Raw genomic sequence first — 15,563 nt, 5'->3', positions numbered from 1 at the left:
ACCCAGCCTGAGCGTGACATTGTGCACACGCGCGGAGGGGTTTGTGTGGGGGAGTGGTGAGCCCGGCTCCGGCAACCACCCCACCCCTGCCGGGCGCCTGGAGGCCGGGAGGGCTCTAGGGCTGGGTGGGTCTTCACTGAGGGTTCCCTCCCTTGGGTCTCCACCCAGCCGGACAGGATCAGCACCAGCTCCTTCCCCACCCGCCCGCCCCACGGACAGCCGGGCGCCTGTGAAAGCGGGGGACTCGCTAATCTCCTTGCTTGGAGGGGCGGGCAGAGCACTTAATGCACAATAGCCCCCCTCCCCCCCGCCCCGGAGGCGCTGAGGAGGGAAAGCTCCTGGAGGGGAGGCCCGCCACTCCACTTTCCCCAGGAAATCAAGGGTCTGGGAATGGGATGGGGAGGGCGGCGCCCCTGCAGTTTGTAGGACGTGCCTCCTACCGCCCCACCCCTGCCTGGTGCGTAGAAAAATCGGGTCAAGCCACCCCGGGGTTCCCTGCGCCTTTCCTGGAGTACCAGCCAAGAGCCAAGCGTTTTCTACCTGCATTATCTCCTTAATCCCTTCGGTAATCCGGGAAAGGGTTGGTTCTATAATTTGGGCAAGGAAACGGTAGCCTCCTAAAATTTAATTAACTTGCCCGAGGTTAGGAAGCAGAGAAGCTGAGCTCAAAACCTAGGCCGACGTCCAAAGCCACCTCAGCAGCCGCCTAGGAGTGAAAGAGGATTTTAGAAAGAGGGACAGGTGCAGGAGAAGAGGAAATGGGAGATCGGAGGGGGCCACTGTAGGTGACAGGGAAGGGGCAGGACACAAGATAACAGGGAGTGGGTGAGGCATGTGGCATAGGGTAGAGTGCCTTTTTTTTTTTTTTTTTTTTAAGTAGGTTCCACACCTAGCGATGAGCCCAACCCCGGGCTGGAACTCAAGACTCTGAGATCAAGACCTGAGCTGAGATCAAGCCAGATGCTTCACTGACTGAGCCACCCAGGCACCCCCTGGGAAGAATGCATTTTAAAACATATCAGAAGGGGTATCACTCGTGTCTATATATTTCATTTCTTTAAATAAAATGGAAAAAAATACTCCTGGGCAATAAAATAAGGCTGCAGGCCATATGTGACAGGCAAGTTGGAGAACCCAGGATTAAATCTCAAAGGGTGATAATTTACGACCTTGATCCTCCAAGCAGCATCAACAGCACCTGAATTTTGTTCTAAATTCAGGATCCAGGCCCACTCCAGATGTGATAAATGAGAATCTGCATTTTAACAAGATCCCCAGTGATTCCAACATATTCAAGTTTAAGACACTGGCAGAATCTATTTATATATAAGTTAATACAAGTGAATACACCTTCCCATGTTTGACATAGAGCTTACATACATACATACATACATACATACAAATAAAAGGGCCCCTGGCTGGCTCAGTCAGCAGAGCATGCAACTCTTGATCTCAGGGTTGTGGGTTCAAGGCCCTTGTTGGGCATACAGCTTACTTTAAAAAATGAATACACCTTATAATGTATATAAAAGAACCTTCCCAGGGACACTCCCCTACAACTCTGGAGGAGGCGGGGAAGAAGGGAAGGCCATGCTCTCTTTTCCTTTCATATTCTGACTGAACCTTACTGTCTAAATGGTCAAAAAAAAATCCCTGCCAGCTCTCAGAACTTCAAGCTGCACTCTCCCATCCACCCCAACCTGTTCGCCCATTCTCCAGCCCAGAGCTATAGGCTTTGCACAGAGCAGATGGAAAAGGAGAGGAAGGATTTTCCTTCCTGGTTCTCTACTCCTTTGTCTAATAAAGCGTAATTCATTTGGTTCTATTTTTAACTTTCTGCTTGTTTGAATCCTCCCACCCTGCTGACCCAGAAGAGGGAGGGGAAGTGCAGAGAACCTCCTTCTAATCCTAGAGGGCTCCTAGAAGGAGGCAAGCCCAGGCTGGGAAGGCCCAGAGGATGGGTGCTAGACAAGTATGGGGAAGAAGGAGGAGGAGGTCTCACAGGGCTGGCAGTGCTCCAGGATGGGTCCTTGAGGGGTGGAGGGGACAGTCAGAGCTGAAGGAGGCCCAGTGGACTGGAGTGGATTGGAGGTGGTTTTTCCAGAGCCCCAGAAGGCAATCTCCCGGTGGATCTCTGGGCTAAGAGCCTCCACAATAAGAGAAATCCAATGAGGAGGCTGGTGTGGTCTCACCTCCAATCCTTCCCAAATCCACCGCACCCCTGGACTCAGCCATCCCTCCCAGAGACCCTGGCTCTAGGGTTAGACCCTGGGTCGGGATACTGCCCCATTACCAACTGCAAGCTCTTAGGCAAGTTGCTTAACCTCTCTGGTCTTCCATTTTCCTTGTCTGTAAAGTGGGATGAAAATACCACTTACCTCACAGGATGGTTGTTGGAAATGTACAGGCGACCCTGTATTAGTACTTTTAAAACCTAGTGTAGTGCCTTGAACACAGCAAACACTCAATACTGTTATTTATTAATATTATTACGGTTATTGGGGCGCCTGGATGGCTCAGTTGGTTAAGCGTCTAACTAGGGCTCAGGTTATGATCTGGGGGTACTGGGAGCCCGTGTGGGGTTCCCTGCTCAGTGGGGACTCTGCTTGTTCCTCTCCCTCTGCCCCTCCGCCCGCTCTTTCTCAAATAATTAATTAATTAATTAATTAATTAATTAATTAATTAATTAAATATTTAATATTATTATCGTTATTATTTTCCACCATGGCTGGTAGCAGCCGCCCCAGTACTCCCAAGGGCTCCCTCAGACCCAGGTTCCCAGGGCCCTACCTCCAGGCGCCTCTCCCCACGCGGCCCCTAGAGGGCGCCCGGAACTCACTCGTCCTGCGTTTTTGCGTTGGCGCCTCCGGTCTGGCTCCCACTGATGGGTGACTCCTGAAGTCGCCGCCGCCGCCGCCTCCAGCTTTTGGGTCTTGCGACTCCTCCCGAAGGAAGGGAAGATCTGTAGGCTCTGGGACTACAGGGCGGAAATGAGGGGGCAGGAGCAGCTCCCACCAAAGCCTTCCTGAGGGCGGCTCGCAGCAGTGGGGACCTTGCACCCCTTATGCTCCCCAGACCCTAACAACCAAGCACACAAAAGGAGGCCGGATTTCCATAGGCTTCTGGGAGGCAGCGGCGACCACTGGACCTTCCGAGCCTAACTAGGGTCCTTAGCTGGAATTCCTGGCGGCCCGCTGCCCCCAAGCCCAGCCTCAGCGTCTTGGGGTGTCGTCACCCACAGGAGCCGCAGGGCTGGCAACAGAAGCACGGGCCTAGGAAATCCCCACCCCGCGCCACCCGCGGGCGAGTTAGGCCTCCCCCCTCCCAGCAAGGGGAGGAGGGCGGGGAAGGGGAAGGGGAGTGCCCCTGGCGGAGTGGCTGCGGGGTAACCGCCTGTGGGAGCTTCATGGGGCCTGGGCGGGTGTGAGTTGGAGGGAACCGAGAATGCCCGCAGTGGAGACTGTGTGTGCGCGTGTGTGCACGCCTAGCACCCGCACACCCGCAGCTCCCTCCCCTTGTGCAACATCGCGCATCCCAGGGGTGGCACAGTGGGAGGCTGCATGTGAGGCTGCACACAGCGATGCAGGCTGTGACTGAGATGTGGGTTTGTAGGCACCCCCCAACACAACGTGGGTACCCCACTGCTCCTTCCACTCACCACCCTACGCCCTCCATCGAACACACCGTCTTATTCTGCTCTGAGCTCCTTGGAAAATCCAAACTGGCTCTAGCCCTTGCTCAGTCTGTTCCTATCGGGCTCCCCAGGGTGAGGAGTCCAGGGGTGGGTGTAGGGCAGTGGTGCCGGGGCCTCCCCGGGCTGGCATTGGGCAGCCCATTCGAGCCATGCGGGGAAAGCGGAAGTACCTCCTGTTAGTTGCCCGGGCAGCGGCCTGGCTGTGGGGCTCGAAACTCTGAGCTGCTTAGAGAGCAAGACTCCGAGGGCTGTGTGGGAGTGAGTCGTGTGTGAAGGTGGGTGTGAGGAGAGCAGGGAGAGCAGGGCAAGAGAGAGGGGGTTTCCTCTGCATCTGGCCTGAGGGGCCCTCCAGGCAGCCCCAGGGCCCCAGTCCCCCTCCCCTCCCCTCCCCACAGCGCTGAGGCGGAAGGAATACCAAGGGCTCCAGCTCTGCACAACCCGGAGGGAGGTCCCTCTTAGTAGTCTCAGACACCTGGAACATACCTTGCCCACCTGCAAGTCACACCATAAACAGGATGCCCTCCGGAGTCCTGGGCCCAGGGCAAACCCCACACCTACCACCACGGTAGGGGCGCCACAAGGCAGTGCTCAGGCCATGCCCACACAGCCCCTGAGCACAGATCGGAACAAAGCCCTATTTTAGTTAACAGGTTGAGCCAGATTCTCTGTGTACCGCCGGCCGCACGGCACGGGCCTCTCGGACCCCAGCCCTGCCTGGGTTTCTGGGCCCCGCAGGCCGCCACCCACTCAGCCACCACGCTGGGCTGCGCCTGGTCTGAGCGGGGGCTCCGGGCTCAGTCGCCGCCGAATTTGGTCAGTGCAGTCGGCTCCCTCAAGCCAAGGAAGGAAGCGGACCTTTCTGCTCCGACAGGTTCGTGAATTCCTCTTCTCTTTCCGCATCTCTCCACACAACTCTTCGGTTACTGAATTCCTTTTCTATTTTTTGAACAGAGACCGACCATTTCCGGCAGGCGCGGTGGCAGGCCGGGAGTTGTGAGCTTTTGGCTGCGGGCAGTTGGCCCTGACTGTGACCCTCGCAGCCCCCTCCCCACCAGCCTTCGCCCCACTCGGGACCGGGTGTGCGGGTCCAGCTGCCCCCCGGCGGGCCCCGCCGCCGTCCCGGTCTTTCCCCGCCGCCGCGGCCCTCGGCCGACCCGGGATTCGCCGAGATTCGGTCCCAACGAATTCCCCGCGGAGACGGGGAAGTCGTGCGCGGCCCCTGGGTGCCGAGAGCCCCGGTACCCCGGGGGAATCTGGCACCCCTGGGACCCCTCGCCCGAGGGCCTGGGAGCGCGGGAGGGGCCCGGGAGAGCGCGCGCCCCCGGCCTCCCGCGCCCCGGAGCGGCCAGAGCCAGCGCCCATCCCGGGAGCCGGAGCGCCGAGCCGGGTGGCCTCCAGCGATGGGCGCGCGGCCCCAGGGCTGGGGATCCCCGCCTGCCGGATGCCCACTTCCCCGCGAGTCCCCGACAAGCTGGACGGGGTCCGAGAGCAGTGGCGCGGAGGGGGCATTCGCCCGTATGGTTATGAGTGTGAACCCTAGCTGTTTGCCAAGATCCGGGAAGCAGGAGGTACTTCGGGGAGGGGTGTATGATGCCTAATTTTGCTCAGAGTTTGTCTTGTAAGAGGGGACGAGGGGCTGGGGGCAAAGCTTGGACTTTGAAGCGGGTTTGGGGGCCCTGTTTGTGCCGAGCAGTAGCCCGCATTCCTGCCTCGGCTCCTCACCTGGACTGTCCACGGCCAGAAAGTATCGAGCAGCCTCCGGGGCCAGCAGCCTCTGGAGGGATCCTGGGGATTGGGAGGTGGGAGGAAGGCTCCAGTCTCCGCTGACGTTCAAAGAGACTCTGGAATCTTACAGCGGGGAGGCACTAAAGGTGCGTCTTTAAAACACAAATGAAGAAGATACGGGGCCACGCAGAGAAGGTGCGGGCCAGGCGGCTCCAGTCCCCGCGGGAGAGGAGGGATCTTCCAGACCTGCCCAGGCAGACGGAAACGAATTCGCTGGTTCCGGGAGGCCATGTCCGGATTTCTCCCGGCCAGGTCCTGGGTGTTTCAGCTGGCGCAGGCGGGAAGCCAGCTGCAGACCCAGTGTGGTGGCCAGAACCTTCTCCCCAAGACCAACACAGTTTGCTAGGGCCTTGCCTGGTCACCCAGTGGGCCTGGGAGGTGGGAGCAGGAGGTCCAGGCTTAGTCCTTTGGACCCAGAATCCTCTTCTCCTGAGGAGATCAGGCTCCAAGGGGGCCATGGATAAGATGGATGAGCACCGCCCCTCCGTCAAATTTCCCTTTGGGCCTCCTAGGGTGTGAGGTTGTTGTGCTTTGTCCCCCTCTGGTATATCAGGTCCAGGATAGCAGCCTGGGCAGGGATGAAGGACAGAGTCTCTGATGGCACCCTCTGGGTACACACAGCTCTGTATGCCTGAACAAGACCCACACCCACTCGCTTCTAGCTTCTAGCCACAAAGTTCTTTCACTCTCCCATCCCAAAGAAGGAGCCTCCTATCCCCCCACTTTATGCCCCCAGGATGGCATGTCCCCAGACCCTCCACCACCTAGCTTCTTCCAGAAAAGCAGCCCCAAATCAGTTTTGCGCACCTGAGACCAGTCTAGTGCGTGGGGGACTAGATGTTATAGGGAGCGTTGTGTACCGTGGCTGCTGTCCTGGCCCCCGTAGTCCGGGTCCCTGGGAAGTCACTTACTATTCAGATCTCTCCTAGGCCAGACTAGTGCTGGGAGTGGGAAGTCCCACTTAGAGGATCCTGGCCCAGTTACTGACTCACTATGCTCCAACCTGTGTGGCTTGCTGGGTAAGGGCCTAGAACCCTGGAACTCCTATCAGATGTTGGTACGTCCCCCGATGTATCTGCATAGCCCACCTTAGACGCCCCCACCAGCTTTGCACCATTACACGCACTCAGTGACAACCACACACACTCACCTGCAGGGTCACCCACAATGATCCACACTCCCCCCTAATTCACACCCCCATTGCATACTGTCACACACACATATATACAGTAAAATACACATCTCGTGTATTATTACATGTCATACATGATTAAATGTCACACATGATTACATATCACACACAATTATATTCATACAATTACAGATGATTCACAATTACACACATTCACACATTTAACACAAACATAGATTCACGAGGAGAAACGAATAGGTACTCCCACACACATTAGCACATGATTCATACACAGTCACAAATACGGGTGGGTGATCACAATCACCTAAAAAGAAACAATCACATTCACACATGGTTAAAGACGCACCACTGCAAGTTCGTGCGTACAGTGATAGTTTCGATTTGCAACTTAAGCAGAAACAAGCACTTACAATAATTGCAAACACAGTGACACGCTTGAACACGATCACATTCATTATCAGTATCATCCGATTGTCCACACCATCACGAACACAAAAGTCACACCCGCGACCCTCACACCCAGAGACAGCATATCCTCTAGAGCATTAGCCATCCCAGGAGAGCCTGGCACTCCTTCCTTTCCGAGGTCTGCCGCCTCTCTGCTTGTCCCCCTCCTCCCCTCTCCGAAGAGCCCGCTGGTCCTGGCCCCCAGATGTCCCTCCTGCGCAGACACCCGAGCTGTCCCAGCAGTGCCCCTTCACCCCAAGCCCAAATAGCTGCAAGTTGCTGGGCTTAGCAAGGAGCAGGCAGCCCTGACTCCGGATCCGGAGGGTTTTATTTTTTTTTTTTCCACATAAATTACACAAGCACTTTATAAAATGGTTACACAGAAAACACCTTATAAGTGCATAACTTAAGCTCCCCTATGAACAGGATCTGGAGAAATAGGCTGAGTTTGTGTGAAAACCTGCCTGTGCATACCTGGGTGCGGCTAATGTGTGATGGGGGCCTGGCAGGCCGTGGAGCTGTTGTGTGGGGGATAGTGTGTCACAGTGTGGCCGTAGCCTTGTGTTTGTGAGAAGTGCCATGCTGTTCACAATGAAGCTGGGTCACCCCTAGCTTATGCCTGATAGAGTCAGGGGTGTGAAGGCCATGACACTCTGCCGTAGGTCCTCTGTGTTTGACTCTGGGTGACACCAGGAGGGACAGTAAAATCACCTCTGTCAGGGCCTTTGGGTGTCGTGTGTGATGGGGAGTGGAATACAGAGGGGGTCTCCCCAGAGCAAGTTCAAATGACAGCCCATGCTGTCCTCTGAGGACCTCAGAAGCTCTTCTTCCCCCATCTCCTCTGCCTCTCTCAGTCCCACGTTAAAAATCAGAATAAAATAAAATAGACGCAAACTGGAGAGGACTCTGAACAGTTCCAGAGGGCGCAGGACCACGTAGGCATCTGGAAGGAGGTCCATGTCCCTGTCTCCTGCGCTCTTTTTTTCTTTCCCCCATCAAAGAGGAAACAGCGTCGGCAGGAGCTCGAGGGCCGGTGCGGAGGGGCGCCGCGTTCCCCTCCCACATGCAGTCTGAAGCGGGAGAGGGGAGAGCGTCCTGGTTCTCAGCCTCAGCGCCCCCTTGGCTGGACCTGGGCTCTCGAGGGGTGGGGCAGGCAGGCTCACTCGCAGGCCGAAGCCACCGACGTGACGCTAGTGATCTTGGTGGAGTCGTCGGACCAGGGCTGCAGGTTCTGCAGGGCGAAGAGCGAAGAGTTGTGCACGCACAGCGGGTCGGCGGGCAAGGGCTGTGCCAGACTCTTCTGGAAGGCCTCTTGCTGCAGCTGCAGGAGGATTCGGTTCGCCTGCTGCCTCTCAGCCTCACGCTCCTCGGCGGTCTGCCGCCTGTACCGGGGACAAGCCATTACCCACGCTTCGGTGTGCTCCCGGGAAAGAGCCTGGAGGAGCCCTGCCCCCCTCACGGCTCCCAACTCCAGCTTGGGCCTCTTTAACACACACCCTTATCTTGAGGGTCCTACTCCGACAAAGACTGGAAACCCCAAAAGTAAATGGAGCGCGGGCATCCCGGGGGAGCTGTGGGAAACTCCGCTAGGCCCAAGCATCTGGGGCTCTCCGTCTCCCACTAGCCTAGAATGGCGCAGCCAGGGGTAGGATGGCATCTTGCCTCTCCCCAGCTCTGCTGTCCCAAGCCTGAGGTGCCCCACCCTCCCCACCAGCCCAGGGCAGAGACAAGGGCCGGCGGATTAGGAGCTGCCTTGCCTGACCTCTCTTCTTGCCCTTTTCTCTGCGATCCTGTCGCAGGCTTCCTGCCTCCTGCGCGGAGCCCTGTGCCCTGCGGGGACTCCCGCTGGACCAGCCGCCTTCCTCCGAGGCGGTCCGGGGAGGCGATGACTCACTTATTCCATTTAATGCCTTCCCTCCACCCCGTCAACTGAGATCAAACGTCTGTCTCTAAGGTGGACAGACCTAATGGGAGTCCCGGGGGCCTCCAGAAGCAATTTGTAGGCGATCGATGAAGCCGGGCGAAGCCGGCAAGGGCCTCTCCCAGCGGTGGACTCCCGCCTCCTTCCCGCCGCCCCTTCTTGCCTTTTGCTCCAAGCGTCTTTCCGTCTCTCGTCTTACCCTTCTCTCCTGCATTTCAAACTGCCTGACTGGTTCTCTTCCTTTTAGGCGTTGTGTCTTTTTCTCCCATTTTCTCTCACCCCCACTCCCTTCGTTCTCTCAGAATTAAGAGAATTTGTTTGAAACGAAAATGGAGATTTAATCATCCATTGCTTTCCTTTATTATCCTAAGACTTCTCCAGGCTGCCTGGTTTTTCCTTTTCTTCCTAGGGTGGGCTATTTATCTTTGCCCCCTCCCCTCTCTCTGCCTGCCACTCTCTTGTCTTTCTCTGTGCCCCTCTCTTCCAGGGGCTTGTGTTGCTCCCTCCCCTTGCTTAGGCGGCAGCCTGGTGGGGCCTTGGGAACACTAGTGCCCCAAACCCTATTCAGCTAGCCCTTGCTACCTCTTTAGCCTTCCAGAGGTCTGAAGCCATACCCCCATTTCTTCCCCAGAGACAGGAATGGGGGGACAGAGTGGTGGGGCAGTGGCTTCCTTTGTGGCCACGATGGCAGAATCCCAGGCAGATTCCTCGCCTTCATTCAGAAAAAGAGGAAACTCCAATTCCTTCCTCCAGCTCTAGGCCCCTCTGGCCCGGAGCTGCGGATTTCGCCCAGACCCTCCTGTGCTCTCCCCCTAAGGCCTGAACTAGCGAGAAACTTCTCAAGTGTGGAGAACGGAGTACGCGAGCCATATGTGCCAGAGGGTGCAGGAGTGCAAGTGGGTGCAGCTGGAGAAAGCGCCGGTAGTTGCGGTGAATAAGTCTGCCAGAGTGTGGGACTCGCGTTACGAGAGAGAGAGAGAGAGAGAGAGAGAGAGAGAGAGAGAGGGAGAGAGGTATGTGGGGGGGATTTTAGTGTGGTTGTGGGTGTGTGACGGGAGAAGGGTAAATGTGTGTGTCTCCTTCTCTCTCACCACACCCATCTGCTCCTAATTGATCCCCCTTTCAGTGGGACTCTCCAAAACCCCGCTACAGCCGGTGCGGATTGATTTTCCTTTTCCAGAGTCGGGGATTGGCTGCGAGAGGGCCGCGCGGAGTGCCTGGGGAGAGGGAGTCAGCAGGACCCAGGCCGGTGGAGCCTGGCGGCTCCGCTAGGAGCCCCGGCTGGGGCGCAGAAACAAGGCGCGGGCCATCCGGCCTCCAGTCTCATTTGGAGGAGACATCTCTGTAAGCGTGAGTTTGCGCAAACAGAAAGTCCCTCAGGACTCACTGATCCCCAAAGCACGGATTGCCTGGACTGTGCTTGAGCCCCGCCATTTCCCCAAGCAGCAGCAGAGACCAGCCGCCTCTACACCGGCACTGAGTGTGTCGGCCAGAAAGCCAAGAAGCCTCCCGTAAAACAGAGCCGGCGCTCTCCAGCCTCAGCTCGGTTGCTCCCCGTTCCCGGCCAGCCTAGCAGGGAACCGATCAGAAGCCGGCGAGTGGAGGGGGTGTGAGCGCCCCAGGAGAGACCCTGGGACAGAGAGCTGCCCGCCCAGCGCGCTCACCTCCACTTCGTCCGCCGGTTCTGGAACCAGGTTTTGACCTGCGCGTCGGTCATTTTGAGCGCCTTGGCCAGGGCTGCGCGCTCGGCCGAGGCCAGGTACTTCTGGCGGTGGAAGCGCTTCTCCAGCTCGCAGATCTGCAGGCGCGTGAAGGACGTGCGCGGCTTCTTCTTCTTGGGGGGCGTCCGGTTCTGATAGGGGTGACCTATACGGCGTGTTACAGTGAAGGGTGAGAGGGCCACTGGAGCGGGAGACAGACAGACGGCAGAGGCAAGCGGCAGAGCGTCAGGAGGCGTCCCAGGCCCGACTCCCCGCGATCAGCGAGCGCAGCGGCCAGGCCCCAGGAGCGGGGCCGTGATCCTCCCGTCAGCCCTCAGCTCCAAGCCCGCGGCGGGCAACGGCCCCCTCCCGCCCGCCAGGCCGCCGCCGCGGAGGCCTCTCTAGCCCGGGGCTCCCACGTGCCCAGCCAGAACCCATGCAGTCGCCTCCCCAGTCTCCTTGAGGGGCATGTCTGAGGCGAGCTAAAGGCTGCAGGCCCCCACTGCCCCAGGCCTCCGGCCTCAGAGAAGCTGCCCAGCAGCAAGGGTCAGTGTGGGGGGGGGAGCGGGGTGGACCCTGGGTCCTGACCTGAGCCACCCATACGCAGCAACATCCCCAGACACATCACATACCACGGGGGTAAATTACAGATCCATACACCCAGTCTGACACACGGGGACAGGGACACAGGCAGACACATACAGGACAGGGGGCAACACAAGTGACAGTTATTCACTTCCTCAGAACCTTCTTCAAGCCTGAAGCAAGATTAGGGTGCGCTGTGGCTCCCCTAGGCCTATGTGGAACCCTTTCACCAGAGACCCAAGACCAGTGGGTTCTAGGCTGAGGGTTCCATTAGAGCCCTTCAAGGCTGGCCTGGCCTGCGTTGGGGGAGGGGAATGAGCAGCAGGCTCTGCCCCCCAGGCCTGAGAAGACTTGGGGTGGGGACTGGGGTCCCTTGAGTACAGGGTCCTTCCTGGAGGCCCAGAGCAGAATGCCTGTATTGCCTCTGCTGCCCGCCCCCGCCCCCCTTTGCCACAGACCTAGCCTGTGAGCCAAGGTTCCAAGGCCGGATTGGGAGCAAGGGGCCTGGGTGCCTTGGGGTCGCCTACCTGAAAGTGTAGCTCTAAGCTGCCTATTTCCTTTCCACCATTGGGCCCAGATCCCTAGCCCCATGGGAGTCCCACGTCGCCATCCGCAGCGGCCCGTACCTCCCGCCTCCTCTCTCTAAGTCCCGGCCAGGAACCCAGGCTCAACTCGTGGTTACTTCTCAGCGGGCATGGGAGCGGGGCTGGGCGGGAGGATCGAGGATCCAAGCCTCAGATCCTAGGAGTGCTAAGGGGCTAAGTGAGGCCGGAGAAAGGGGCCCGCGCGTGAGCGAGAGCTGAGTGCCGAGAGCGGAGGCGAGAGCGGAGGGAGCCGCGGCGAGCGGAGGAAGGCGCGGAGCTGGCAGCCGAGAGGGCGGCAGCCGGCCGCCGCCGAGTGCGTAATCGTCCCAGGAGTTGTCCTTCGGCCGCCGCCGATCGATCGCCGGCCAGGCCGGTGCATTATTCACACTGGAGGGAACAGGGCTGGGCCCCGAGGGGAGGACGCCATGCCACGACCCAACGAAAATGAAGCAGGAGGCTCACCCTCACGCTGCCACCGACCTGGACGAAGCCCGCAGTCCGGGAAGAAGGGCCCGCCAGCTCTGCTGCTTTACTCAGGCTCGGGGCCTCTGCTGGGCCGGGCAAGGGCAACGGGCACTGGAGCTCCGAGCGCGAAGTGGTGTGTGTGTGTGTGTGTGTGTGCGCGCGTGCGCGTGTGTGTGTGCGTGTGTGTGTGTCTGTGTATAGGGAACGAGAGGTGGGGAACCTGTTCTTCCCTTGCGTCTGATTCTGGGGCTCGCCGCCTCAGCCAGAGAACGTTGGCCGGGACGGAAGAAACAGTTTGTTCACATCGCTCCCCTTTCTCCAAGATTACCGAGCCCCAAATGTCGGCGAAGGTAGTCCCCAAGCTACATCCCCCTTTCCTCCGCCTGACTGAGCCCCAGGGACTTCGAGAGGGGATCGGGGAGCGCTTTTCAGTGTGGGGGTCCTGCGGGAGAAACGGAGAGGGGCCCAGACTGGGAGAATTCTTCTCGAGCATGGCGATTCCGCGAGCGTGGAAAGGTGGCGGGCGGCTGCACTTGGGGGAAGCACCGAGAGGAGCTGAGCAACCTGGTGCACAGAGGGGGCTGCCGGGAGCCACCGGGCGGGGAAAAGGTAGCGCAGAGCCCGGGCCGCGGCCAGGCGGGGCGCGCGCGGGCCGGACTCACCTGTGAACCTGTCCTTTGTGTATCTGCGGTTACTCTCCATCCAGGGGAAGGTGAGGCCGGTGAGGTTGTTGACACCCGGCACCGCAGGCACGGAGGGCACGGTGGGCAAGCCGGTAGCCAGAGGCTGAGGGTGGGCCACCGCTCCAGCTAGCGGCCTATGCGCCGGCACCCGAATCACCCCCGCAGCGCTCAGGGGGCCCCCCCCGCCGCCGCCGCCGCCGCCGCCGCCGCCGCCGCCGGGACCAGGGCCGCCCGCCAAGGCCATGTTCACGTTGTAGGAGCCAGCCAGCGGGCCCATGCTGCAGGCGCCGCCGCCGCCGCCGCTCGCGGGGCCACCAGGGCCGCTCGGACCGCCAGCACCATAGGCCCCCGCGCCCCCGGCCCCCGCCCCGGCTGCGGGGCCCCCGCCGCCGTAAGCGTAGGCGCCTCCAACCAAACAGCCAAGGCCGTATTCTCCGTCCTGGAGGCGCGAGGCGGGCCCCATGCAGCCGCCTTGGTCCGGGCTGTTGAGGATCTGGTCGATGCCGAAGCTGATGGGCTCCGCATGGCCCGGGTGGAGATGGTGCGGGCCCAGGTGCTCCATGCTGGCCCCCGGCCCCGGCCCCGCGGGGGGGCCTGGGCGGCGGCGTTTGCTGTGTTTGGCTCGGGGGGTAGCGCGCAGGGGCGCGGAGGCGGCAGCGGCTCCTGGCTGCGCGGCGACTTGGAGGCGAAGTGCGCGGAGGGCTAAAGTAGGGGGGAGGGGAAGGGAGAGGGGGCGCCGTATTCTTCCCCTCTCCCGCTGCTCCTTCCCCTCTCCGGCTGCTTGCTAGATGTTGACTCTGGGACATCAATCACCGGGCGAAAAAGCCCGGTGCGAGCGAGTCTAGCCGTTTCGGCCGGGTCTCTCCATTGGCTGTGCGTGGAGAGGAGCGGGGTGAATGACAGCGCGGGGGAGGGGCGGAGAGGGGGAGAGGGAGGCCGGGAGCCGAGACTGATTCAGGAGCCAGACACAGAGGGACGGAGACCGAGGCTCGGAGAAGTAGTTCAGGAAGAGAGAGAAGAAGGGATTCGGAGACTTAAAAGGAGAAAAAGAACAGGAGGCGGCCCTTCCCAGAGACCCATAAACAGACGGACCCAAGGAGGTGGAGGACAGAGACCTCTTCCCAGCCTGGCAGGAGTCTCCCCACTTTGAATTGGGCCAAAGGGATCCAGCTTGCTAGGCCTCTGGGGAAGGGTGTCCGTGAGCTACTGGAGAACCTCCCCAAGGGCTCAGCTGGGAAGCACCTGTCCTTCCACAAGAGGATTTACTCCAAACTTCAAGTCTGGCTTGTTAGAAAGTAGAAGACTGTCTACTCCCCAGGTATGGAGCCCAGGCCCCTGAGGCGGGAAGGTGAGTTCAGGCTTGTCCTTTTTTAAAACACAGGCCTATGAACAACTGGCTATATGTTGTTGGAAAAATCAACAACCACCCCCAACTCAGCCTATTTAGAGAAACTGAGGAAAGGAAGACTTCCTGAGAGGCAGGCACAAGTCAAGGGAGTTGGCTTGCGGCCTGCTGCCAGGGTGCCCATGCCTCAAGATACCCCTTTCCTTTTAAATAGAAGCCTCAAGAAGCAGTTCCCACAGTGTGTGAATGAATTCAGTCAGATTGCTTTCACCTAGCAACTAGCCCAGGGCTGGCTATTCCAAGCAAAAAACCCTTGGACTGTGGTGAGAGGAAGGAGTTATTTTCTTACTTTTGGAATCCTGGGAGGGAGGCGTAGGGGACTTAAGGCAGTGGGGGCTGGGTTTGGTGGGACCAAGATCAGGAAAGTGCATCCGGACAAATTGAGGCCTTTTAAAGTTTAAAGTCAGCCTGTGGCTGACTGGCTTAGAGCCCAGGAGAGAAGGCGGAAACTCCCTTTTTCTGCTTCCTCTCTTTTCCCTCTTCAGTAGGGAAAGGTCTGCTCCCTTGAAGGAGCCAAGCTCTGGGAAGGGTGCAGGTTGGATCACTTGGGATCTATTTCTGGTCTATATCAGATTCAACAGGTCTTCAAGGAGGGATTGTCTCTATCAGGCAAGATGCTAGAATATGAAGGTTTGCATTCTCCTCATCAAATCTCGTTACAGTCTATTTGCTTTGGTCATGTCTGTTATTTCCACTTGAAGAGATCTCCTTGGAAGCAGGGAATGATTTGCTCATCTCAGTCCCCCCCCTCCCCAGCTGTGGAGTACAGCCCCAAACCGCAGGATATACTCATCCTGGGTGAAAAATGAAAGAATGAATCTTATTATTCAACAATTATTTATTGAATACCTACCATGTGTCAGGCATTGTTCTTGGCATTGAGAAAATAGCAGTAAATAAAACAAAGGTCCTGCCCTCATGGAGTTTACATTCCATAGAAGGGGTTAGACAATAAACAAAGAATCAAATACATTACGTCAGATGGCAATAAGTATTATGGAGAACACTATGAACTTCACTAACTCTTCAAGATGAGTATTATCCCCATTTTATAGATGTAAGAAAGCAAATTTCAGAGAGGCTAAGTGATCTGATCAAGACAGAGGAGCTGGATTTGACTTGCTTTTATAGGTTAGTCTGG

The 15,563-nt window shown here is 58.4% G+C and overlaps 1 protein-coding gene across 1 annotated transcript; it reads right to left on the bottom strand.

Moving 5' to 3' along the window:
- Window positions 1–7,495: 7,495 nt before the first annotated feature.
- On the bottom strand, window positions 7,496–13,598 carry TLX1 (T cell leukemia homeobox 1). The gene is made up of 3 exons (XM_045876285.2): window positions 12,997–13,598; window positions 10,665–10,866; window positions 7,496–8,461 (listed from the first exon to the last, which is right to left on the bottom strand). The coding sequence occupies exons 1-3, from the start codon at window positions 13,577–13,579 to the stop codon at window positions 8,239–8,241; spliced, it is 1,008 nt and encodes a 335-aa protein (XP_045732241.1). The 5' UTR covers window positions 13,580–13,598; the 3' UTR covers window positions 7,496–8,238.
- Window positions 13,599–15,563: the final 1,965 nt, after the last annotated feature.

This window comes from Mirounga angustirostris, unplaced genomic scaffold (genome assembly GCF_029215605.1).
Source record: "Mirounga angustirostris isolate CCGP_5_RB_7025 unplaced genomic scaffold, mMirAng1.0.hap1 SCAF_6, whole genome shotgun sequence".
Classification (NCBI taxonomy): domain Eukaryota; kingdom Metazoa; phylum Chordata; class Mammalia; order Carnivora; family Phocidae; genus Mirounga; species Mirounga angustirostris.
The sequence above is the reverse complement of the archived record's forward strand: the minus strand, read 5'-3'. Positions and strand labels throughout refer to the sequence as shown.